At 42.8% G+C, this 27,588-nt stretch overlaps 1 protein-coding gene across 7 annotated transcripts in view; it reads right to left on the bottom strand.

Annotated features, from left to right (window-relative positions):
* Positions 1-66: 66 nt before the first annotated feature.
* Positions 67-27,588, bottom strand: part of RAP1GAP (RAP1 GTPase activating protein) — a 1,002,066-nt gene continuing 974,544 nt past the window's right edge. For 4 of the 7 annotated variants that reach the window (XM_085608997.1, XM_085608999.1, XM_085608998.1 and 1 more), the window contains 9 exons: positions 26,523-26,651; positions 25,928-26,005; positions 22,346-22,473; positions 21,472-21,585; positions 18,694-18,814; positions 16,152-16,254; positions 8,744-8,847; positions 7,584-7,633; positions 67-6,244 (listed from right to left, as the gene is read on the bottom strand). In XM_085608997.1, coding sequence (XP_085465123.1) covers positions 7,625-7,633; positions 8,744-8,847; positions 16,152-16,254; positions 18,694-18,814; positions 21,472-21,585; positions 22,346-22,473; positions 25,928-26,005; positions 26,523-26,651 — 786 coding nt within the window. In that variant the 3' untranslated portion in view covers positions 67-6,244; positions 7,584-7,624. The remainder of the gene's footprint in view (positions 6,245-7,583; positions 7,634-8,743; positions 8,848-16,151; positions 16,255-18,693; positions 18,815-21,471; positions 21,586-22,345; positions 22,474-25,927; positions 26,006-26,522; positions 26,652-27,588) is intronic. The other 3 variants (XM_085608994.1, XM_085609001.1, XM_085609000.1) reach the window with 3 other exon arrangements.

The raw sequence follows: 27,588 nt of genomic DNA, 5'->3' as shown, positions 1-27,588 counted from the left end.
AGAAAGAAAGGAATTATTCACGACAGACCGAATGAAAATGAAAAAAACGAAAAGCCCACAAAGCAATCAAGACAGCTTTAACCTTTATTAATCTTAGACTTTTCAGAAATTATATTTACAAATAGGACTCTTTTTCCCAGAGTGATAAATATTTTTATTATACAGACATCATCGGAAAACACAAAATAGTTTTTAATTTAAAAACAAAAGATTTGGACAATAAAAATACAGTGGTGTAGACATTGGATCTTTTAAATAAAGCAATATAAGCACGACAGACACAAATAAATAAAACAAAGAATATTCCTGGACATGACCAAATGAGATATAAATTAACAGGCAGTGACGTGAAATAGTGGCTCATTTCCTTGTAAAAAGAGGCCACAAGGGAACTCTCTACTTACTTAAACAGCTTAACTTGCAGTGTACAAAAATATATAATTTTTTCCACCTGTACTCCCATTTCCTCATTGCTACTTGGCTCTTCCACATCCAAGTGGCTTTGCAAGCCCCTAATGCACTACCAATGCCAGTATGCTGCCACCAGTGACTTCTTGGACACTGCCAGTCAGTGCCTTGTCTGCTACTTCAGATGGACAACTAATGTCATCTCTTGACCAGGCACCGCTCATGCTGCTACTATCATCATCTCTTTTTGCTACTATCAATGATCGTCTGATGTCTCTTGGCCCACTGTTGATTCTGTACAGTGCCAGTCATTTTCTTATGGTGAAACAGATGTCCATTTGGGCCCTAATCTTCTCAGGTCTTGCCAATTCACTTGCAAGACATGACACTCTCAGGTACCACTCATATCCATTCAATTACCATCAACCCACCCTTTTAGATAAGATTGGTGACTTTCGCGAATCACTGATTCTCCGCAGTACCCCACTACTATCTTCTTGGGTACCACAGGTATCCTCTGCAGTACCAGTGATCCTCTCAGCTACTACTACTATCTTCTCAGGAATTGCCAACAGTTTTCTGTGGGAACTCTGATACATAATACTATTTGCCTTTTTGGGGAACATCTATGTTGTCTCTGCCCTCACTGATGCTCTCACATATCATAAATGTCTTCATACCACTTTTGTCTCATTGTAGGTCTTGCTGAAAGCCAGAGTGAAGAGGAGGCAGATGTACTGATACTTTAGGGTCCCAACTTTGAAGTGGGTGGTAACCTGACTTCCATCAAAACGTCACAGATGTCCTATCAGCGCATCTCTGCATTCCTTCCCCCTGTTAAATTTGCACGATAAGGTGTAGTTCTCGATTGAAAGCTGCAGCTGGCTCCAACATGGGGAAAATCATTGAGTGGTCAAGACACCAAAGGAAATGGAGTTGGACCACCCCCACACAGTGTTGCACAGAAAAACCTTAAATGTTATCACGTGTTAGAATACTCCTATCACATCAAGGACATTTAAATGTGGGTACTGATAATGTATTCCCCACTTTGTAGGGGGCACTTAACAAGCAGTGTGGAGTTGCAGTCACAAACATGTTCTCCCACTGTAGCTCCCAAAATGCCAGGGGGAGGTCTGTTCTGGGAAGTGGAGGACTTTTCTGCTTCACATCACAGGATTCGTGGTCCACCTGCCGAAGTCAAATGATCTCCTTTTTCTTCTTAATGTTGTAGATACACACCTTTTATTGGACAACTAAACTGAGTAACAGTAACAGCTTGAAGCAGAAGAGTGGTGATGGCTGTGTTTCCTGTCTATTTCTGAAAGGTGGAGAAACACTTTGGATATGGGGCATGCTTAAAACGGAAATTGATGGGCCTGATACAGAGCCCCAAGAGCTAATAAGGCATTTGGTTGCATTGTGTACTAATACTAACCTACTGCCCATGTACCACTTAACACAGCAGCTATTTTTCAACGCAGTTTTGTGTTGCTTTAACCTGATCTCTCAATAAGAAGGCTCAATGGGTAGTGAGGTCCATGTTCTCTGTATTGCAAAGAAGCACATCGGGGAACATAGACCTAACAGGTGCCTGAAACATACTGTGCAGTTTAGATGCTGCCACTGGCATAACAAGGGCCTCCAAGCCCAAAGGCAAGCAAGGGAAATAGGCAGACTATTCCTTGGTTCCTGCTTCACTATTGATAGCTGTACTCTTAGTGACTGTTTGCTAAGATCCTTGGGCAAGCACTGCTGGAGGAGAACAGCTCTTCATAGTGTGATGTCTTTCATTTACAATGAACATATTTAATGGTGGATATTATTTTATGTGAGTGGGCACGTATGAGCAGCATGAGGTGGCAAGGAGCTCCCCAGTTGGTGACGTCAAACTAAAATAAGATGAGATTTTGGACACGTTTATCAGAAAAAGCAACATCAAGGAGTTGAGTTGCAAGGGAGATGAGCAACCAACCCCAGACAGCGTAATTTCGTAATGACTGCGAAGAGCATCCATTGTGCCTCTGAATCTGAGACTCAGATACAGCTCTCCTCCCAGAATTATCCATATTATCCATTAATTTAAATCTTCAAGTATTTTTACTTCACCTGCAAGAGTCAAACTTGGACAGGCCTTACCTAAATAGATCATGGGATATACAGCAGGCCAAGCATCCTCATTGGCTGGAAACAGGCATCTGCCTCTTCATAATGAACCAATTGGAGCCCTGGAATAGATTGTTCAAGAATATCCTAATCTGTCAATGAAGAGTAGCACAACATGAAAGAAATGTTGAAAATATTGGAAACTATCTTAACATTTGCAGTATGTTATGTAGACATAAATAGAATATCTTCTTCTAGACCAATAGCTCTTTAGTTGGTGCTCAGCTCCTGAATTTAGAGTTCATTAAAAATACAAACTGGCTGCAGCCATTGCCTACGTAACATCCAATTACAGCATTAGAAACAGAGGGCTTCATTTGCAATATTTTGAAGCACGGCAGCGCAGCAAGCGTTCCCCTTGCGCTGATGTGTGTCAAAAGAAAAGGGTACGAATGCACCATATGAAAAAGATACGGCGCATTCCTATCCTTTTTTCTTTGCACTGGCGCACAATATGTTGCATGTGCCAATGCAGGTACCCATGTGCCATGGTGAGAGGGTGTCTGCGTTCTAGGGGTGATTGCTTTTTGTGCAGGAAGGGATACCTTCCTGCACAAAAACAATCACAAGATGTGTTTTTCTCTGAAAAAGGAAAAACAAGGAGAAATAAAGCTATTTCTCCTTGTTGCGCCTCCATTACGCCTCCTCTGGGACAGATAGAAAAACCCACAGCAACACCCATGGAACGCCCCTTTCACGCAGAGTAATACCTGAAAGTGGGGCATACTTACAAGGCCTCAAAGACACGCAGGGTGGGTTTATGTGGCCTTGTTAAAATGGGCAGGCACCTTGCGCTGTCGGTGGGTCAAAATAAGTGATGCACTGGTGGTGCAATGGGATTGCAAATGTACCAGAGACTGATTAAGGCTCAGGAGGGCCTTTGAATTGGAAATTATACTTTTAGTCTAAACGTTTTAGAATGAGTGCCAAAGCACTAATTAAGATGCATAGAAGAAGCATCTTAAATTACATATTTTTATCTCAAATTGAGAATTTGGCAATTTTGCATTCTCTCGCAAGGTTCTTCTAAAAGGTTATCTAAGCATTTCAAGTGGACAGTCTCTTCAGAGCTTTAAACTCATTTCCATATTCCGATATAAAGTATAGGCAACATTTCTTAACCCTATTTTGTAGTACTAGCATATATGGGCATTGCCCTTAAACCATCATAAAGCCAAACAGTTCACTCTCCCTGCCACATGAGTTCCTAAAAGGGTTGGAATACACGATACAGCGCCTTCGAGAATGCACCAATGCCTCTTTATAGTCCAACATCATACCATTATTGCTGCATTACTTTGTGCATGCTAGCCGCGCATCAAGAAGCAAATGCCCATCCTGTTCTTGCTCTCTGCTGCCAATGCTCATAGGCATGGGCACTGGAATGTGCGATTCTGCGGCTTTAGAGTTTTCCTCATTAATAAGGATTTGCAGCATTTGCCACATAATCCATCATAAATTGCATAATTTGCAGATTTTAACAAAACAAATGTTTCTAGTTTAAGCAAATCAAGTTACAAATAATGTAGCAACAAGCGTTCACGCAAGGTGAAAGCCCCTTTGCAAAGGTTGACTTGTCTTCTTTCAGCTACTTCAGTTGTTAAACTGGTACTAATGCGGTGAAATCTTTGCCCAACCAGTGTTACCATGTGACAAAAGTACAAATTAATGAAGTAATACTATCACAAAATGTGAGGCATTACGCTGCATAATTTGCCTTTTCTTGCCATTTAATTTAGTCAACCCTGAGGCATAACTTGGACTTCCCCTGCCATATTACTCCAGTGACCCTGCTCATAGGCTAAGTGATGTGCAAAATACTACCTTCAGTGCTTCTCTATTTGCTGTTCTAGTAAAAACAGAGGTCACAAAAGCTTCTTAAATTGGCACCCCATTGTTGTATGCATCATTCATCAGTCAGACCAACCAACTTCTCTGCATCACTTCCTGTAATACTGAGTCAAGTACCCTACTACTATGTCACTTCCTTTATCTCTGACTCATGTACCAAATAACCTGCTCTCTCTGTTGCATTTGTTCCTTCATCTATGGCTCATGGGCCAAATACCATGCCATCTCTGCTACACCACTGCCTTCTTCCATGGCCTATGGTCGAAATATTCCACCTTATGCGCTGCTTCAACTCACTTGTACTCGGTTCATGAGCACCCTGTCCTTCTGCTTTTTCATATTATGTATTCACATCTCATGAGCTGGACGTCCTATGATGATGTATATAGATTCAGTGAAAAAATAGAAGTAGCTGAGTAACATCACACCCATGTAAGTCTTCAGTGTTGCCGTCTCATTTGCCTCTCCGGAGCTAGTGAGAGGGCAAGGAGCGAAACATAAAGAAAGTAGACAGGACTACTAAAGCCCTATTTACTTTCTGTTTGTCATACTGTCTACTTGAACTCTGAGAATAGGGGCAGCAGAGGCACTGCCAGGGATACCTTATCAAATGGCAAGCCAAGGGAACGAACTGGTGAGTATGGGGACAGGTGCTACCCGGGCATGAAACAACTGACACCCTTGCCATTACATCACTTCTTGCACTGATGGATCATGAATAAAACTCCCTGCTCTTCATGCCGCACAGCAAACCTTCCTTTTTTGTTAGACAAATATTAATAGTGGGACTAAATAGCATATCCAAAATAGCAAATTGGATCAACTTGTGGGAAACAGCTGCTTTCTGAAAAATAACTATTTCTTTCTTTACTGGCTCACACTTCTGCCAACTAAATTGTATATAGAGTCATTCAAGAGACGGGAAGCCACGTTCATCTTACCCTGTGATTAAATTTGCAAAGATTTAAAGTAAGATCACTTTGTCAAATAAAAACTGAAGTCTAAGAGACACTAGATGGCTTCTGGGGAGCAGGGAGTTGTGAGGTGCGATGATCATTAACATCACTCCCGACATCTGCCATAACTCATTGTGATGTGAATTGATGCAGAATAACAGCTTGATCTGAAAGTCTTGAAATTCAGCATCCTTTCTTTCTTCCCCCACTCTTTGCAACGGCACTTGGGGTAGAGACCGACTGTCTTCTCTTTTTGAAACCATGATGAGGTCCGGGGGCCACTGCACTGTAGTGATGGCTCATGACTGCAGTTAGCACCCAAGTCAAATGCAGAGGCGCTTGTTGCCAAAGTCCATTGAAATGAGAAGTTTGGAGGCCAGAACTCACACTGCAAGAGTGGAAACTGTCCACAAGCTCCATGAGATGGGAGAAGCTTGCTGTTGAGGCTGGGGCTATAGTGCGTACTCTTTATCCTCTCCAGAGTTCTTCTGCTTGGAGCTTTCCATACGACAGAATGTAAGGTCTTGACTGTGTCCGAGTCCTTCATATCCCGGGCGATCCATGTCAGGTCTTGTTAGTCAAGTCCTTAGTCTTTCTCCAGGCAGACGCTGACCTCCGGTGCAACTCAGTTCTGTCTGGAGCTTGAAGTTACATCACATCCTCACCAGAGACACCTGTTAAAAGAACAGGCTGGCATGGTATGATGGAGTATGGAAGCGAGGGTGCAAGGATCTATCTGAAAACGGCCGTGCTTAAAAGTGAGGCCTCAGAAAGTTGGGTTTAAGAAGTGGGTTCTCATCCTCAGCCGTTTCAAAGGCGGGGGTCCGGCGAAGGTCCTTCAGCTTGTGCCGCTTCTGGAAACTCTGCATAGTAGGGAGAAAAAGACAGAAGTCAAGAGTTGAACTAACTAGATTTAATGCACCATTGCTCCCTATTTTGAACCATCCCAGAGACCTCAGTGTAAGAATCATGGGCCTCATTTACTACTTTTTGGCGTAGGGCAGCGCTGCAAGTCTCCTTGCTGCATTGCTCTGCATCAAAAGGAAAGGGCAGGAACGTGCAAGTCCTGTCCTCTCTGCCTGCGCCAGTGCACAAATTGGTGTCTAGCGCTGATGCAGGCACCCTTGCACCATGGTGCAATGGTGTCTGCATTGTTGGCACAAGTGTTTTTGTGCTGGAAGGGACACCTTACTGCACAAAACAATCAATAGAGGCATTTTTCTCTTTCTATCTGTGCTGCAGTTATTTCTACTCGTTATGCCTATGAGGCCATGCAGGGTGGCTTTGCGTCACCTAGTAGATATGATTGAGAGGCCTGTGCCGCTGAAGCGTTAAAAAGGGACACTCAATTGGCGCAGGCATCTTGTAAATGAGGCCCGTTGTGTACTGTTACATCTAAAGTGCCACCAATGTGTCTCCCAAGAGTCTTCAAAATGGTGATGCTTCTTGATATGTGCAGCAAAATGTAGGAAAACTTTGAACCTGTTGGAAAGTGTTGGCCCTTTCAGCCCTGGCTCTGGTGTCTGTGCTCTCTGATGAATAGCCTCTACATTTCCAGTCCCCAACATTATTGATTTCCTCACCTACTACTAATCAGTAGGCCTGGGCGGTGAGCTCTGCTCTGTTTGCAGAGTTTGCAGAGTTTTCTGTACCTCGTGCTCCACGGAGCTCACGGAGTGCAGAAAACTCCGCTTTGCATAGTGCAGCAGAGTTTTTTCCCAGCTGTTCGCGAGCTGCCGCTCGGGTAGAAGACCAGCGCACACAGCAGTTCGCACTACATTCCGCCACTTGTGGAACTTCATAGAGTTTTTTGTAACTTTGTGGAGTTCCATGTAGCAAAACTCCGTGAACTATGCCCAGGCTTACAAATCAGCATCCGGGATGGGCTACAACGCAATGACTGGGGCACAGCCGAAGCTTGCATCTTTGGTAATTACCTTCCCTTATTTCAACCCAGACAACTCACACCAAATCAGTGTTAAGAATAAAATTAAATGTGGCAATAAATTATCATTACTTTTCTGAAAGAACATACAAAAACAGGGATATGACACAGATATTAATCTTCTCTTTGAATTCTGGGATTCTTCTGGCTTTCCCTGATCGCTCATTTGCATGTTCCTTCCTCCCAACCTCCATCGAAGGGAAAACTTAGAGAAAGTAGACAAAATGTTAAAAAAAAATAAGAGAGAAGGGTCTGACCTGCTGGGAATGGACATCCACGGAGAGGCGGGTAGGGAGGGCTAGCAGCTCTGCACAAACAGACACACAGAAAGTATACCATTAAAACAAGGGGACAAACATTGAGGGTTCCATAGGGGAAGTTAAGTGTAATAAAACTGGATTCAACTGGAGACATAACAACACAAGACCCTGCTTATCCATAATCCATCCAGGATTTATATTCTTGTATAATTATTTTCCCTCCTCGATCCCCACCATTGTCCAAGCTGCATCGTTAGTTGACAACTGTGTACAACCAGTTAAATGCACGATAATTTCTGTGATCCACAGGTCAGAAGTTTGAATCCTGATAAGTGTAACTCAGCCTTTCATCCTCATGATAAATTGTATATGATTAAATTGGAAACTAACATCACATCTATAAAGGCTGGAAACAATAAAAGGCTTCATTAAAAGTTGTATATAATCATGTTATTGTTCTTACACCCATCCTGCTTTTCTGGGTTCCATCTTCTGTAATTAGAGTGGTGGAGTCCCTCATCCTCTCATGTTTCTTGCACATGTGCACTTCTACCTCCCCTTTCCTAATGAGTTATGTAACACTCTAATGTTTTTTAGGAGAACACAGTGCCCACGCTTCCCAAAGAGGGCTCAGTGACTTTTATGTTCCTTGCACTACCCTAAGAAGCAAATATATGTAGTTATCAGAGCACACCATACCTTGAAAGCCACAGGACACTGCAGTGTTCACCAAGTGTGTACTGTTCTCACAGTACATCCTTAAACACTGCCAGTGTTGGGTCTAGAGATCCTCATGTTAGCTTTGGTTCCACCATCAGTGCACCCATCAAACAGTGCTTAAAGGCTCAGGTGTGTCATCATTTAGTGCAGCAATGGCATAAACGAACTGGCTTTAAGCTGGTACGAATCATAGTCACAAATATTGTTGTAAACATCTATTTTTAGCCCATTGGATACCACTAGTTCATGATCATTTAATTCCCATTCTCAGTAAGCACTATGGGATCCTATAAACTGTAGACACCGCTTGATCTGCTGCCTGTTGGTCTCACTCTACTTTAATCAATGGAAGGTTCACAATAGACAACCCTGTGCCCACTTGTCACCCGCTTTGCTTTGCTCTCTACCCCATCAAGGTGCATGCTCTAAATTCTCACCGGATGGGACGTGTGCAGATCAGACTCCTCCAACTGGATTTTGATTGCTGGGCAGGAAGGTTCCAAAGGTGTTCTGCTGTCCAGCTGCGTAGACTGAAAAGGGCCTGTTCAAGAGAGGGGGAGAGAAGCTGAAGAGCAGCAGCAGGCTTACATAAAAAAGAATGGAAAGCAAAAAAACTAGAAAAGGAGACCGGAAGAATGGTGAGCAAGAAGAAGATAGGGAGATGTGAGAAGGGAAAGGGAGGAAATGGTGCAAAAGGGTTTCCTATGAATGTCCACAAAGTAAGTAAAAAAAAATATAGTGAAATATAGATTGAGGTGAATAGAAAGAGAAAAATATGGAGTGAGACTGATGATGAAAGAGAAAGAAAGGAAGAAAAATGAGCTAAGTGAAATAGAGACGAGTGTTGTAGAATGAAAGGTTAAAAGACAGAGAAAAGTACAATTAGAGAAAGGCTACATGATGACCTTTGGGGCACTGAATGACTGTCAGTGACTTGGTGAGATTTACTACACTTATGTTCAGTGTATGTGTTCTGCCCATAACCCCAAAGATACCCAAAGACTGTAAGATGATGTTGCACATTTACCTAGCACTTTAGTTTTTATCGTTTTATCTAAACTAGAAGCACTAATAAATGTATTGTAGAAACTGCTATATCTTCTGTGATCATCTTGTGCCCCAACTCATTCTCGTGGAAGGTAGAGTTATCTGCTTGGACATTCTAGGACAGCCCATGGCAGAGTGAAGTGAAGGCAGTTGGTTCTCTGCTTCTTGCCATACAGCTATCTGTTTCTTTGGACGATATCATACTGTGCCTCCTGGTCAGCGTTGCTAACACGAGCGACAAGACGAAGGAAGCCACGTAATACAGTGAAGTGCACAGACCGAGGGCCTCATTACTATTTTGACACAGGGCAGCGCAGCAAGCCTTCCTGCTGCGCTGAAGCGTCAGAATAAAAGGGAAGGAAAGTGCTGTTATCTACAAGAAACAGCACATTCATGGCTTTCTCCCCTGCCTGGCGCTCAAACAGCAGCTGTGCACCAACGCAGACACCCTTGTGCCATGGTGTAATGGTGCCTGCATTGCAGGGATGATTGTTGATGTGCAGGAAGGGACACCTTCTTGCACAAAAACAATCATAAGAGGCGTTTTTCTCTTTCTAGGCGTGCTGCAAAATGCAGCACACTTAGAACAAAAAAGGAGAAATAAAATTATTTCTCCTAGTTGTGCTACTCCTAAACCTCCCCCGGGGAGGCGTAGGATTCTGACTCATTCCCAGGTATACGACACTTTGTAAATCTGGGAATGTGTCAGGTTCCATGGATGTTGCATTGGAACATCCACAGCAACACTTGGAGTAATGCATGAAAGGGGCTCATATTTACAAGTCCATGAAAAGTCACACAGGGTGACTTTACATGGGCATGTAAATATGGGCAGGCACACTGCGCCACCGGTGCATCTAAAAAAGGGACGCACCGGGGCGCAATGGGCTTGTAAATGAGGTCCATTGTGTTTAAAATTTAGTACGGGTAAGTGCCACACATATAACCTTTATAGTGCTTTTTTATGCGTATGTGCTTTAGCTGTTTAACCCTGATTTTCAGACAGCTGTCTACCTAGACCGTAAAATGTTCTTGTCCTGGCCAACGACCATTATGTGCACGGGAATCAACACTCCATGTTGGCTGCCATATTTTCTCTCTTCACATTCTACTTCAATGGGCAGCATGTGATGGGCACACATGTCCATCTAGTGGCCATTGTAGGAATTGCCTGACTCTGTACACAAAGCACACTGGGTTTTTTTTCCCAATACTTGTAACATGAAGTGTTCTTATGTTCATTATTATTACACTTTTTCTTGTAATTCTCAAATTTTTTGTTTATAACATATTTATACAAAATAATAATGTCCTTCACTTTCGATCAGTGCAGGCTCTGATACACTACGGTTCTATAAAGGGAGGCATCAGTCCTCCAACACGTTTTTTGCAGTCAACTGGGAAACCTCCTTTAGCTTGGATGGAGTAGTTTCAACGCATTTAATGCATTCCTGGGTGCCACTGATGGACTTAAGTTTAAACCAGAGATGAAAACATGGTTGCTGGACCATTCTTTCATCTTAGAAGGATCAGAGTACGAGAATGAAGAGGTGCATTAGTATGAGGAAGTGGTAAGAGACTAGAAAACCATTTCGTTAAACCTCCTAACTTGGTTGTGAGAAAATACAAATTCTTCTCCAGAACAGTTTGCTATGGAGATGTATGCATCCTTATTATGTTTCTTGGAAGCAAAGTGTGAGTTTGGAAACTTTACTGATCAACTTTTAAGAGACCACTGGTGACCAGATGCTATAATAAACAGATTACTTACTTGCAAAAATACACCTCTCAAAGAGGCAACTGACATAGCCAATAGCATCGAAGATTCAAAAGAATCGGTAAATGAACTCAATAAGAACAATGAGGAGGCTATCCTTTTTGTTAAAGGGAAACAAAACATTGCACTCAAACCAGTGGACAAGAAGAAATATGCTAATGGGAACAATAAGTCTTTTCATTGTGGCTCTAAGTTGCAGAGGAGTGTGCTAAATGTGAAGTTAACGGCCAGTTTCCCCAGAGTGTGTCATATCTTCAGAAAGAAATAATGTTAATGTTAGTGAAAATGCTGTAAAAAAGTTAACCAGCAATATAGGTAATTTGTGCATCAGGATACATGAAAATGGCTTCTCAAAATCTATGGATCCCATACTAACTAATTCGTATTCTAATATCACTATAATTTTGAGAGATACTTTTATTACCATAAAGCTAAATGTGATTGTATCACTTCCTGGCATTACACTTCATGGGTATGATGTAGTAAACATTTACTTGGAAGGTTTCGTTGAAACAGTTATGAAGTTTAAGGGGCAAGAGGTACAAGGCAAAGTATGTTTCACAGAGTGGACCTGACATGCTGGGATGGCATCATCAATGTTTGAGGATTGGTTGCTCAAACTGGGTTTTACCCAACAAGATTTAAGTGTGGAAGAGAGTAATGTATTTGAGAACAGTATTGGAAGAACATAAAACTATTTTTGAGGAGAAACTTAAATGGTTTGAACATGTGATTAAAGAAGGGGAATGTGCCAGTGGAACACAAACTGAGGTGTGTTCTGTTATGTATCAAGGATGGATTGAAAAAAGTCTCTTTCCCAGCTTTGCAAGGAACATATAAATGAGATTTTGGAGGTATTTTTTGTAGTTATCTCCCATAGTTGTTGCATGCAAAACAAATGGTGAGTTAGGAATGCGCATGGATCTCAGATGTTTAAAAAAGGCCAATTGTGTGGATGTGCATCTTCTGCCCAAAACTGAGGAGGTGATTGTTACTCTAGCTGGAGCAACTTTCTTCTTTATAACTTGAGAAGAAATATGCTTATCACCAAGTGGTGTTAACCAAAGAGCACAGGCATTTTAATGCATTTGTAACTCACTGTGGGGTGTTTCAATTTTGTGAGACCTGCTTTGGCTGCAGCTGGTGTTCAATGGGTTATAAGTGATGTTTGAAAGGTCTAGAAAGCATGTTTGTATTTCAGGATGACATTTAGAGTATGGCAAAGATGATAATGAACATCTTGCTAGGTTGAATGCCATACTTCTGCCACTGAAAGAGAAAGGGGTGAAGTTGAGGAAATATAGATGAGAATTTGGGGTGCATGAAATAAAATACCTGGAACATGTTGTTTTGGGCAAAGGGATTGCCTCTCGCCCTGGACTGCTCAAGGTAATTGACCAGGAACCTACATTAGAAAACCAAGAACAACTGCAAGCTTTCCTAGGCATGTGCGAGTCTTATGCTAAATATATTTGTAATTTTGCCACAAAAACAGAAAAACACAAAAACAGAGCCCTTGCTTGCTCTTTTGAAGAAAAATGCAAGGTGTGCATGGCGTCGGGTGCAAAGGTTAGCTTTTAAATAAAAGGCTTTTTAAAAAAAAAGTTTTGCTCAGTCATATGTACCAGGGAAATCTCTGATGATTACTGGTGATGCCAGTAGTAATGGCTTAGGGGCAGTTTTGCCCCGAGGGAAGGATTTGTCTGAGAGCATTGTTGCATTCGCCTCTTGTACTCCCAAACCACAGGAGTGGTCATACTTAGTCATCCAACGTGAAATACTTTCATGTTAATGGATAGTGTAATTTTAAGGCTTATGTGTGGGGGACAAATGTCCTATTGCACGCTGATCATAAACATTTAATACCGATTTTAAGTGGTGTCAATATATACTTTACTAAAGCCACTGCTAGATTGATTGAACCTAGTGACAAATTGCTGGAATATCATTTTTTCTGTGAATATTTGCTTGGGGGTAAGAAAAAGAAGGGGGATAGCATTTCTCGTCTTCCTTGCTCTTGTTATGATGATCAGAATGTGATGGATGAATAACAAGATATGGGCTGTCTTGAAGTGATTATAGTCTGGAATAGGGAAAACTGTGTCAGTGAAAAAGTGAATTGAGAAGTGCTCTAAGTCAGGATGCTGCATTGACAACAGTCATGGAATGCATGACAACCAGATGGCTTACAAAGTGGTGACCTTCTGAAGGGCTTCAACCGTTCAGCAAGGTTCAGACAGAACTGTCTACTGAGGGTGGGTTGTTGTTTAAAGCAGATTAGTTAGTTCCGCCAGTTGTTATTAAAGATGAACTATTGAATTTTATTTATGGTGGTAGCCTTGGTGTAACCATCACTAATAAAAGACTTAGGGATATTTATCAGTGTCAGGGAATGGGCACAGATGTGGAGAGGTTTGTTAGGAGCTGTGTGGCCTGTGCATACAATGATAAGGGCCTAAAGTCTATTATGCCACCCAAGAAGGATGTTGCTAGTCCAAAGAAGGTGTGGGACATGGTCAGCTTAGATTTCTTGGCACCATTTCATATTCTTCTTAATGTTCAAAGGTTTGTTATTGTTCTCATAGATCACCTATCCATGTGGTTATAGGTGAATGATTTGCATGAGACTAACGCTAAAACAGTGATTACATTTCTCACTGATGTGTTCGCCAGAGAAGATTTTCATTCAGAGCTAATTTCAGCCATTGGAGTGCAATTGGTCTCATCAGAAATTCAAGATTTGTTTATGCGGTGCGGGCATTAAACATAAGAGATGTACTCTTTATCACCCACAGAGCAATTTACAGGTTCAGAGGGCTAATAAGACTTTTGAGTGAGTGTGTCAGAGGAGAGATGATTGAGGGTGTAGATCTTGGAGATGCTGTTTTTGTAATGTTTTGGTTGTGCCACAACACTACTCATAGTGTTACAGGTATATCACCATTTGTAGCTTTAAAGGCCAGAATTCCTCAAGATTTTCTTAGCCCAGCTCGGTTATGGAAGTTGCCTAAGATTTCAGTTACCAACATGCGTAGTTAGAACTAGGAGTGTGCGGAACTCACGGAAAAACTCTACGAGATTATGAGGTATTCCACTAATGGGCGGAAAATATGCAGCTTACTACTACAATTTAGCGCCTGAGCAACAGTGAAAATCAGTGTGAACTGCACCATGCATTGCACAAGAGTGCACAGTCATTTGAGTTGATTTTGCTGAAGCTCGAGTAGAAAATCTCCTTGAGCAGCAGCAAATCTACTCAAATGGTGGCCCTCTGATCACAACCGCTCGAGAATGCCAGTGAATGCCTATGTTAGAAAATCACAGTAGGAGACACCAAATCTCACGCTCACGCTCACTCTTCAGCTTGCATATTCTGGAATCTTGTGGGAAACAAATTCCACCATGTAGCAATTGGTAGAGTTTGACCAGAACTCCACATTATAGAGTTAACATGGAGGGCCAAAATTCTGCCAATTCCACGGAAGCCCTAGTTTGGACAGCAGTGGTATTTGATGTAGAAATTCATCTTAGTCAAGAGAAGAGCTAGGAAGGTATAAAATCAAAAGAACCAAGGCTGTGTGCTTTCAAAAAGGTTATTGGGTTAGAGTGAGGTTGCCAGATTCAGTAATAACAAAAGGGAGAGTGAGATGTGGCTTACTGTACCATATGGAAGAAGCTAGTGGAAATGGCTGTGCTGTGAGAATGACTAATGGATAATGGTGGAATGGTGCATGTGTGGTGAAAGTGTCTAAGCATTTATTAGTTTATTTGCCACCTTCTAGAGTTCATCAAGTTAATGATAACTGTTCATGTGAAAAGCGTATTTGTAACCTTTCATGGTGGTACAAAGAGTTAGTTGTAGGTTAAATTTTCATTCTGGAAAATGAGCATGCAAGCGTTCTGTAAGATACAATGTTTATGTTGTATGTTCTATTAAAAAGCAAATGGTCTTCTTATCTTTAAATCTATCTAAATATTTTTATTCCTCTACTTTTTGTTTGCTGTCAAGTTTGAAGAAGGAAGGTCTGTTATATTGAGTGCCGTCATATTATGCGCCTTCATCTTGTGCCCTGGCTCACTCTTGTGCTATGTAGAGTTGTCTGCATGGACATTCCAGGTCACTGCTGCAGAGGAAGGAGTGTAGTGAAGGAGACTGGTTCTCTTTCTGCTTCTTGCTGAATAGCTGCATGTTGCTTTGGACTGAATTAAACTACTTCTTTCATCATACTGTGCCTCCTGTTCACTGTTACTTCGCCTTAACAGAAACGAAAGCTAGGGTTTCTTTTAATAAACTTCCAAACAGCAACAAATCAATGTCCCTATTAAGTCTGGGGTACTCATATATTTGATGGTGCTCTGCAACAATTGCAGGTCAAAACAGTTTAGTCCAAAATATATCAATATAAATATTGTGTCTTAAATAGTGCTTTTAAAATAGTGTCTCATTGGCTGTAGACTGCCTTTTATTAACTTCAATTGCGCATTATTTTTGGGATGAGGTTTGACACGTGATATTTATATCATAATATATTTAAGACTACGTTATACTGGCAAAGAAAGATTGCTGAATGCAACAAAATCATGACTATGAAGTTCTGTTACCACACCCTAAGCAACATCTAATTGATTCAAACAAAAAGAACCCCGAAAATTTGAAAAGTTCATATAAACCAGAAGGCCTCAATAAAATACATTGTGGAAGGCTCATGAATGAACAAGTTAACTCAAATGTAAAAAGAACTAAGATGCCATTTTCATATTAATACACTCCTGTACTTCACTTGTCTGTTGACGATGAAGATCTCGTTTGGGGAGCAGCTGATATACTTCAGACTAAGAGTGACTATAGTACTAAAACAATTACTCTGCACATAAAACACGTTCTAAGAACACAGCTACAAAGGAAGATCTGTACATTGTTCAGACTCAACTAAATCACCCCATTCTGGAAAACACTTCTTTTGTATGTGATTAGCCTGTCTGCCAATAATAATCAGTGCTCTTTGGTCACATTGACATACCTGGAGAGATGCCCTTGTTGGTGGTGCTCATACTGTCTTCCAACCAAGTGCTGTAGGTGAATGAATCTCGCTTATGGGAGGTTCCAGAAGAAGTAAAGCTTTCCTACAAATAGGGAAAATATGGATTCTGTAAGACAGTGAAGGCATGATGAAGATTATGGGTTCTTTGAACACTTGTATGAGGCAGAGGGAAAAGAACATGTTAGGATCCTATGTAGAGTACCACACAGAATGGATGTTATCCGTGGTACCTCTCACAGGCTTCAGAGTATGAGACATCGTAGACTGCTATGTTGAGAGCTGAGCTATCTATCCTTCAGCCAATAGTGTCAAATCAATCAATCAGTAGATTTGTATAGAGCTACTTGTCGCACCGTGGGTATCCAGTCACTGGCAGGGTAAAGTTGATTAGCCGAATAGCCAGGTCTTCAGGGTCTTACGGAACTCTGGAAGAGATGGGAAGGTCCTTGGATGAAAGGGACGCTTGTTCCATATCTTCACTGCTAGGTAGGAGAAGGAGCGACCTCCACATATGCTACGTCAATTGCGGGGGCAAGGATTAGTGAAAGGAAGTGGAGCAGAGGTGCCTGGTGGGCTGATGGAAGTGCAAGGGTTGGTTCCTGTGCGGGTCCGCAGTTGTGTAGGATCTTGTATCCATACTGGCCTCTTTTCTGTACAGGGAGCCAGCAGAGGTCCCTGAGTTAAGGGGGGTGATTTGGTTTTGTCTAGGGAGATTCAGGACGAGTCTGACTGCGGTGTTCTGTATGGTCTGTAGTTGTCATGAGAGGTGAGCTGGGATACCTGCATAGAGAGCATTGCCGTAGTCCAGTTGGCTGGAGATGAGGGCCTGGGTGATGGTGCATTTTGACCTTAGGGGTAGCCATTTGAATATCTTACAAAGCATGCAGAGGGTAAAAAAAGCAGGAGGACGAGGTGGAGTTGACCCGAGTCATATGGTTAGCTTGTTGATTGAATGGTACCTAGGTTCCTAGCACAGTCAATGGGGGTAGGAGTAGGTCTGAGTTTTGATGACCAGCAGGATTCGTCCCATGGGGAGCTTTTGCTAAAAAATCAGTACCTCTTTCTTTCCCATGTTGAGCTTCAAGCCTACATACAGTTGGCGACATCTGTCATGCAGCTGTGGAAGTTGATCTTGGTAGTGTCTTTGGAGAGGGAGAGGATGAGTTGTGTGTCATAGGATATCATGTTTAGTCTGCGTTTTTTGGGGGCGCTGCTGGCCAGAGGTGTCATATAGGTGTTGAAGAGGGTGGGGCTGAGTGATGATCCTTAGGGTACTTCACAGATGATTTCCTTGGGTTCGAAGGTGAAGGGCGGTCTTTTTTTTGTTTGACCGGTAAGGAAAGAGGGGATCCACCTGATGATGGCTCCTTGGATGCCTATGTTGTGCAGCCTTGTGATGAGTTTGTAGTAGGAGAGACTGTTTTGAAGGCTGCCGAGAGGTCTAGGAGGATCAAAGCTGCAGTCTCTCTTTGGTCCAGTAGGGCTCAGATGTCGTCGGTAGCTGCGATGAGGGCTTTTTCCATGCTGTGGTTGCTGTGGAATCAGAATTGGTGGAGCCAAGTAGGAGGTTCTTTTATAGATGTGAGGAGAGTTGTTGGTTGATGGCTTTTTCTAATACTTAGGCCGGGAATAGGAGCAGGGAGATTGGTCTGTAGTTGAGTTTTCTGAGTTCTGCCTATGGTTTCTTTAGTAGGGCGTTGACTTCTGCATGTTTCCAGTCCTTGGGGAATGTGGCTGTGGCAAACTATAAGGAAATCAGGGTAACTGAAGAAAGGATGGTTAACAGCCAATTGCATGTTAATTATTTCATCTGTCTGTCTCTACCTCATCCCTGCAGTCCTTCATGATGCACCTACCAGTGGGGAGTTTTCAAGATTATACACCCTGCATAGAAATGATTTCAACATGTATCTAAGCAGTGTTTGGCCTCCTGATGTGAAGGCTGCATTAGGATTGATCAACTTTAAGTCATTACCGGTTTATACACAACAGAAATGTGAACAAAAAGTCACTTTACAGAATTTTTAAACAAGAGGCACTTTACTTAAACTCCTTGGTGTGGGCAGACGCCTGATTAAAATCATTGTTGGCAAACATCACTTTAAAGCGAAAGTAAAATGCAGCCTGAAACAGGCTCCCAAACATAACACGCAAAAAGGGTTAATAAAACTTTTACACTTACATATGTTTTTTCAGTGCATGCCTTTGATAGCAGCATCAGATTTTTGATTAGTAAGTTATTCCCAAAGGAATTAGTTGTTCTGACTACTGTAGTTCTCGCATGACTATAAGTATAGTTTGGAATTACCTAAGGTTTTCAAAGGTATTCTCAGTGAAGTCGGATACTTGCTTGATAGCATTTCTGCCTTTCCTTTTGACTGCAAACCCTCATGACAACGATGACTCCACTGTTTTTTTTAATTAATCGTCCCTAGCCCCATCAATGACCCTCATCGCTGTTGCATAGTCCCACCTAGATCCTTCCTCTCCATGGTAACACTGAAAAAGAGTCTGTCTTTACCATGCCCGTGTCTTCGTCATCTAGGGCAGTGTTCTCTTCCACTACACTGGCAAAGCTGCTGGCACTGGATGAGGAGCGGGAAAAATCTGGCGGGGCTTCGTGCCGTGGCACAGACTCCACTCTAGGCAAGAAGAACAAAGAACCACTCAAGAAATAGCCAAACCAACTTTGCATAGCAATGAATTCTAAGGGATTCTGGAAGAAAGGCGCAGAAAACATGTATTGAAATGTGTGTCTTTTATTGCTCAGTTTTCTGCTGCCACACACAGGACAGACAGCCTAAAGCCTACCGTTGAAAGGGCAAGAAAGTGCAGTAGTGACATCTAGCGGCCAAATGAAGAATGGAACCAGTGGAAGTTCTGGCAGTCCAAGCAGCCGCACTACACAGCCTCAAAAAGGTCAAAGGCCACAAAGGACTTCTGAACAGCATGCACGTTGGCATCCTGCGCTATTTGATAATGCTGATTAAAAATGTTCAAGTACTGCAGAAATAGCAGCTAACACCTTTATTCGGTCTTGTATATTATTCAATGTATCACCACAATCTCCTCAATGTTTTGCTTTCGTTTCCTTCTTCTAGGAGTAGGCTACACCTTGATTCATCGCTCAGGTGCAGGAGAAACACGTCAGGAATTACTTTCCCTTATCAAAGATTAGCTTGGATAATATTTTACTAATTAACAAGCTGCATGAATTTACATGTAAAAGTACATAATTTACATAATGGTATGTATGGGTTAGTGTGAATAGTGCTTTACTCTGCGGCAGGGAGGCATTCCATGGGTGGAGCATGGTTGTTCCCACCTATCCCCCCATGGATTTGGGACATCCCCTGATTTACCATTAGTGGTAGACCTTGGAATGCCTCGAAATGCCACGCCCTCCAGGTGAGGCGTAACGAGGAGAAATATCTTTATTTCCCCTCTTTTTTCCTCTTTCTACATGTGCTTCATTGTGCATCACACTCAGAAAGAGGAAAATGCTTCTCAGGATTGTTTTTGTGCAGGAAGATGAACCTTCCTGCAGAAAAGTATTCCTGCTTACAAAGCAGGCACCCTTGCAACATGACGCAACGGTGCCTACAGTTGCGGTAGGCAGCCAAAAGTGCACCAACACTAGGAAGGGAGAGGAATGGGCTGTGTAATGTAAAATACGGCATATTGCTGCCCTTTCCATTTCATGCAGTACAGTGCAGCAAGGTGGCATCCTGCGTTGCATGAAAGATTGATAAATATGACCCCCATTGGTTAAAGACTGCCAGAATTTACATACAGAAAATAGGGCATTGCGAGTGGATGGATGAATTTCTCTCCACAGTTTAAGCGTTCAGAGTGTGTTTGCCCAGTCTATGGCAACTTTACTAGTTTAATGGGAGAAACAACCCAAAATCTGAAAACGAGAGGTCGGTATTCACAGAAAAAGAGTTGCTGTGAAAGATCTTGGACTATAGGTGTATTCTATGTTTGAATGGACTCAGTTAAGGCTAATATAAAGAACCAGTATCTCATTAAATGGCTTCACGAGCTGTATATGCCCGTGGTCATTCCAACGACGCTCATTTATCTAAAAGATGGTAACATTTTGAGTACCAGGCCACCGATCCAAAGCTCACACAACAACCAGCCTTGATGGCCCCCACCTACAGCTAGCACCTTTACACTATTCAACAGAAAATGAAAACCTAAACATCCCATAGTCTCTTTCCCATGAGCCCCTAGAGTAAAATAAGTCATGACCATGTGTCATGCAGCCTTCCATGCTTGCTGTACACATTCCAACGTGGGAACACGTCTTCAACAGGGCGGGAGCATAGGAAACTCACAGAGGAGCCTTCGAGACATCCCATGATAAAGCCTTAGGTTCTGCACCCACAACCTTCGAATGATTCTAACTTCTACCAGGAGGAAAACACAAACTCTCACTCCAGGTCAGGCCGAGTTCCTGCTACCCTCTAACATTTCCTCCTCTCCTCTATCTCTCCCTCCTTACCTCTTCTTCCCCCGGTTTGCCTCTTGTATGCACACATTCCTGTTGTCAAATGGGGGGGCAGGGGGGAGGGTAGAAGGAAGATGGTAGTGAAGGAGAGTGGTTGGGGGTGAGTGAGCATGGCCTTGCTTTAACATGTACCACCAGATGGTTTTCATTAATCAAACCAGAAGCACGATTTGTTCTCCAAGATACTTCTAATCAAGGCAGCTTGAGAGGCTGCTTATCACTACCTACCATAAAGTATAACAATGTTATTGCCCCAGTAGATGATGACATAATCTACCCTAAAACAATAACATTAACCTACTCTAACAGGAAGCACCATAAGCAACTGTAACACATGCCTGAGTAATGTACACCACATGCTGCACCACCATGCACCGCTTCACATGCCATAATCTACTGTAACACCATATTTTTCTTACCATAATCTAATTTAACGCCATAATTTAGCCAAATATATATACTATAATGTATTATGTCAGTCAATTCTAAACCATGTCACTTTCTACCATAACACCATAATCTACTCTGTCATAATAACCTGCCCTTTCCTGTAATAACATCATCTACCTGAATGCATATACATACCACCACAGAATACCCTCACATATAACACAACAAGCAACATTAAAACTCTAGTCTGCTTTAACACATAAAACTAAGATATGTCCTAACCTCTATACCTATTTTCACATGCAACATTTTCCTGTAATGTATTACACTGTGACGTACCCTCTACTGCCCTGCGCACTTGCCCAGCTTTGGATGTTTGTGAATTGAACTCACCTATCCTTTGTCGTGGGAAGTTCCGGTGAGCTCTGATTGGATGAATTCTCTGACTTTGGCTCATGCAAGACACGTCCGCTGTCAGGGGTCCTCTGGGGGCCAGTTGGGCTTTCTCTGTGGAAAAGAAGAAAGGAACAATTGACTGTTACCTAGTTGCAATCAAGGAGACAAGACGTGTCTGTTTCTTTAAGGGAAATCTCAGCACCCCATGATCTCTGACAGCATATGCAACCTTGTCTTAACTGTGCCTGCAGGTACCATATCTGCAGAGAATCCATGCCAAGATTTAACTGTATCCCTGGTAGTGATCGGATCCCTGCCCATCCATCTTCAATTTGCACTTGTCCCGTCTGTTGTCTTCTTGTTAAACAGAACACCCACCTCACCTTGATGTAAGCCCATAAAACACTCATACAGCATGAGTTTCCCTCAATCTTGCATTCTTTTCTGGAAACAGTCCATGTAAGTGTGAATTATCCATTCCGGTTCTTCTTCATTTTAAATGTGTTTCAATGTGTTTATGTATATAAGACAGCCAAAACCAAACCAATTATTATCAATGGGACATGTAGTGTTGTAATATGGGGAATGTAGACTTGAAATATGACTTCTCTTAGTTATGTGCCTCTTGTAGTCATGTGCCTTCTGTAGTCATGTGCCTTTTGCTGGCTTCCCATTGAAAGCCCAATTTCTTCTTCTGCCTCTATTCTATGAGAACATCCATCGATATATTTCTTAAGGGTGGAGGGCACTTTGTATGTTGTACATTGTCATGGTGAATACACATAAGTAATGATATTAACAATACAGTGTAGGCTTTTCTACTATTTAGGGCCTTCCACCTCCACCTTCCCTTCATCACCCAGACTCTCACCTCTTCTCTTGCACCTCCTGGATATTCTCGATGCCGATGGCGCTGCTCCGCCGTGAGCTGAAAGGGCCCGATTTCTTTCTTGTTGGGCTCTTCCCTGGAACAATCAGCGACTGGGAAAGATGAAATTCCTTTAACGGGATTTAGAAATGTCACAAGAGCAGGCAGAGGCAGATTAGATTCAAGGGAAAATTAAAAATTTCCAGCAGGCTCACAGGGTTCTGCACGGTCAGTAGTATATAGGAAGACAAGTGAAGGTTTCTGATAGGCCCTTAAGACCGATAAGAGAACCTGACATGCTGGGACATCTCCTGCTTACCATATGGATCGGTCTGCCTCTGACAGCAGAAGGTGGGGGAGGAAAAACTGATTCAAATCTGGTGGCTACATTGTCCTCTTCAACTCCCTGTCCAGTGGTTTGGATAGTAAGAAGAGGTGTAGTCTCACCCCTGTAACCAGTGCAGCTGGTCCATTGGGGCTGAGTGGCCATGCCCCCCCCCCATATTTTGCCCCTTATGAACAGTGTCTGCCAGGCTGAACAAAGGTCAGCTTGGCAGACACTGTTCATTTTCAGGTCAGGCAGGCAGGAGCCAAACATGCACTAAATGATCAGGCTCCTGGCCGCCTGAGCTGAGGAGGTCACAGCTCCTGTGGGCTCAGCAAAGGTCCCTGAGGCCCTCACCTCGGTGACGAGGGTTAGCATCACTGATTGCCTTGCCCCTGGGTGCTGCAGTTTTAAGCTCTGAAGCCCTCAGTATCGAGTGTCAATCAGTGACATTTCATCACAAAGTGGGGTGGGGTCAGCAGTCTCACTGACCCCATCCCACTCTGTGACTATGTTGGGACATGTGTGTGCAAGTGTGTGAATGCATGCCTGTGAATGTATATTTGTATGTGTGCGTGTGTCCCATCCGCCCCCCCTCCTAAACTTACCGGCCGCCCCTGCTTGTAACCAACACTGCAACCTTAATCAACTCTTCACATTTAGATGCATTTATAGTGTAGATTTAGGCCCCAGTTTACAAAGACCTTGTGCTGGATTTTTGTTACTTTTTTTTAAACAGGGATCAGGTGCAACTTTTACTGCTGGAATTAACAATCCAATGCAAATCATGATTTGTGTTGAATTATAACCCAAAGTATCCCAACGCACTTGTGTTACTCTGAGTCAAGTGTGCACCAATGGGTGGTGCATGGGAGTTGCCATGCAACCACCTCACTGAGGCAGGCATAATGAGGAGAAATGTTTTCATTTCTCCTCGTTTGTTCCTTGTTGCACATGTGTTACATTTTACAGCACACATACAAAGAGTAAACCCCCTTAATGCGTAGTTTATGTACAGGAAGGGACTCCTTGCACAAACATATGCTGATCCAAACGCAGACACCATTGCACTATGGTGGAAGGTGGTGCAAGGGTGTGTGGGTTGTGCATGATGGCCAAAAGTGCGCCAGTGCAGGCAGAGAGTAGAACTACATCACTTCTTCGCAGATATGGCGCAGTTATGCTCTCTCGCATTCATGCAATGCAGAGCAGCAACTTTACTTGCTGTACTGAATTGTGTGAACCCCAGCCGCGGCCCATGGAGGGAGTTCCGTGGGGCGGTAAGGCGGGGCGGGGGAGGGGCAGGGTGGGGTGTTCTAAAAACCGGAATATGGATAATTACAGGTAAGTAAACAATTAAATAAATAAAACGAATTTCGTAGCGCACGCTGCATCGCAAAATGCGATGCAGCGCGCGCTACGAAATTCGTGCACAATAATAGGTCTGTAATCATGTCTATATTGAAGAAACACAAGACCATTCTTACAATACATCACAAATCCATTTTATGACAACTTCGCCTGTAAAATCCCAATGCTACTAATACTATTCAAATAGCTATTCAAAATCATACCACAGTCCATTAACAGCCTTGTGACCATTTGGTCCTTAACAGCAGTAAATGAATGACATCTCATCAGTGAACTTTCAACTCTGTCTATTTAAAGAAATCACAAGTCAGTTAAACCTTTAATCCAACTGCAAAGCCCTCCTTCGCCCCCAATAAAACCAAGCAAGCCAATTCAAACCAAGCTCAAAACCACCACCAAGGACACATTTACAAGCCTAAACAACCGCTGCCGACACAAAACCATCAGATGTGATAAATTCTTTAAATAGATTGCGGATCTCTTGGCCTAACACAATTCATTTAATGTCCCCATGCTTCATAGAGGGACTAGTTCTCGGCACTCTCAAACCAGTCTTCATCATACCTCGAGCCAAAAACGCCACCCTTTGATCCAGCTATCTTCATCGGCTATATCTGTTATCAATCTCCCATTTCTATCCATGAACTAAGATGGCAAAGATGTGAAAAACAAAGGGGCATATTTACCAAGGTTCTGCTTTGCTCTTGTGCCATGAAAGGGGCGCAAGGGTGATGAAAAACCTAAAAGAGATCGATCAAGCCATGCAAGGTCACTTTGCATGGCCCTGAGTGGCTTCATAAATCTAGAGTAACCAAGGCAGCGCAAATCGCTGCCTGGTGTTACTCTGCGGCAGGGAGACATGCCGCAAGTGGACCATGAATGTTCTCATGCATCCACGCATGGATTCTGACACATTTCCAGATTTACCAACATTGGTAGACCTGAAAATGCATCAGAACTGTCTGCCTCCCCACCAGAGGCGCAACAAGGAGAAATATCTTTATTTCTCCTCGTTATTTACTCTAAGTTTGCTGCACTTTGCAGCACACTTAGAAAGAGGAAAATGCCTCTGAAGATTGATTTTGTGCAGGAAAGTGTTCCTTCCTGAACAGGCATCCTTGCGACATGATGCAAGGGTATCTGCATTGGCGCTGGGCAGCCAAAAGTGAGCCAGCGCTAGGAAAGGACAGGAATGCACCGTATAATGGTAAATACTCTGCATTTCTGCCCTTTCACACACAGCAGCAAGGTGGCTTGCTGCGTTGCAGGAATTTTTTACAAATATGGTCCTAAATTTTGCAAACGGATTGTGGGGGGTGAGGATGTGAACAGGAGCAGGGATGTGATCAGGAATTGGGGACAGGGATACAAAAAGGGGTTATGGGACACAACTATGAATTGTGATTGTGGAGGGAATACTGGAGTGAACAGAAATATAGGACATGCATGTGGGAAAAGGATTATGGAGGACACAGGTGTGAAACATGATTGTGGCTGGTATTGAAGGAAAGAACTGCTTGTATTCGTCTAATGAATTTCCTAATTTTAGGCATATTGCCAGTAAATGGTGTTTAGAGACTGTGGGATGGTATATACTGGTTTGAACTGTGATTGTGTGGGTTTCTGTGGTGACAATAAAGTGTATGACCTAGCTGGTAGGGAAGGATCATTGCAATAGGTATTAGGGGATATTCTTGAAACTGATGCCAATATGCGCATTGGCGTCATACTTTTAATTCAGAGATCCTAAGCGTTTTTGACTCTCCCACCACCATGAATGGAAAAGTTCCAAGATTTTTCAATACAAGAGAAGCAAACAATGTCATGCAAAGCAGTATATGAGTGAACAAGAAAAGGGGAGGTAGAGAGAGACAAAGAAAGATATCAACCTCTTCTATCGTTCCTATCCCTATGGCGCTGCCACGACGTCCGTGCCGGTTTGGTGGTTTCCCTGGCACAAGCAATGACTGCCAAGCAATGCGAAGAAGCGGCAAAGAGAGTGAGTGAGACAGTCAGACAGCCAGGGACCAAAATAAAGAAAGAAAGGGAAAGAGGGAAAAAAAAGAAGAGACAGGTCATGCACAATTTACAGCAGTTACTGATGAACTGTTAACAGCTTTTCAGACAGACAGCTATTTGTTGTGTTGGTGTCGTAATATGTCTATAATGTGAGGGGCTGGAGTTGTAGACCCATAGGTACACCAATACACCTGATTATAGGGGCGAGGTACCACAATTTGTGTGAAAGATGTTGTGGGGGTGTATAGGAAGGTGATGAGAAAGATATATTTTACGGATGATAATTTGGTGGTTTGGTAATTTGATAATCACCCACGGCATGATGAAGAGGCCTTATCTACAACCCACTGTATGAAAAAAAGTTCACTATGTCACACTAGCCTCCTTTTTAAAGGTGGGCTGTCTGCGTTTCCTCCAGTGTCCATGAATGACCCAATAAACCCTGACAATATCAGTGATACTCACTATGCCAGGTGTCTTGGGAGCCTCTGGGTTGTTGTGGCTGAAGCTCCCACTCTGGCTGGTGGATACCATGTTCTTTTTGTTGCTGAGACCCACGGCGTCCATTGACTGGCTGCGGCTGCGAATCACACGCTGCAAGTGAGCAGAAGCAGAGGTCTCATTATTGAAACACATGACTTCAGAGTCCAAACAACATCAGCGGGTTGGGAATGGATTCATAAAGGAGAAGAGCTGTGGCCAATGAAAAGTCAAAGGAAGGTTGAAGAGCTCTTAGCCTAGCTCCCAACTTTATAGTAATGACTGTCTTCAACAATGGGTGCCTGAGACTCTGCTACTTCACCTCCACTCATATGACAGAAAGATGATTACACTGGACAATTATTTTTCTGCAAGGAATATACAACATGCCCATCATTACCACACCCCCACAGGTGTGACAGAGAATCAAGGAATCATGAGCTTCAAGGATCAAGCTTTGGACAGGGGTGCCCCACCTGTCTATTGGTCTACATGCCTTTTCAGTCTGTCCACCTGCCATTAAATATTATGCCGTATCGCTTTTAGCTTCCATTGGTGATCTAATGCACAACAACACTGCGGAATATGACTCTACAACCCAAACCACCACACATGCAGAGAGCCCCAAAGGAATGATCTATGACATAAATCTGACTCACTCAGGAAAGACTGAAGTTTATGTCCCCACTCTATGAAACACTGTTGCAGAGAACCCCCTGCAAAATATATCACCCACAATTACTTAGGCCAATGGGAACATTAAAATTTCCTCCTCCACACTGCTTCCTTCCAACCCACATGGAAACCCTCCCTGTGGAAAGCCCAGAATTGATGACCTGAGTCTGCCCACTAGAGTGCAATGTGCCAAGTGGCTAAGTAAATGGCGATTGTTTCACTTTACAAATCCGTTGAACGTTTTAGGAAACTCATGAGCTCTTGAAAATGGAGACCCCCCTACTGTGATAAGACTCGAAAGAAGAACCCTAAAACCACCTCCACCTCACGCAGGTATGCATGGTAGGTCACAATTCCACCCCTCCTCATTTGGAAG

Source organism: Triturus cristatus, chromosome 1_2 (assembly GCF_964204655.1).
Source record: "Triturus cristatus chromosome 1_2, aTriCri1.1, whole genome shotgun sequence".
NCBI lineage: Eukaryota > Metazoa > Chordata > Amphibia > Caudata > Salamandridae > Triturus > Triturus cristatus.
This window is presented reverse-complemented; position numbering and strand designations above follow the sequence as displayed.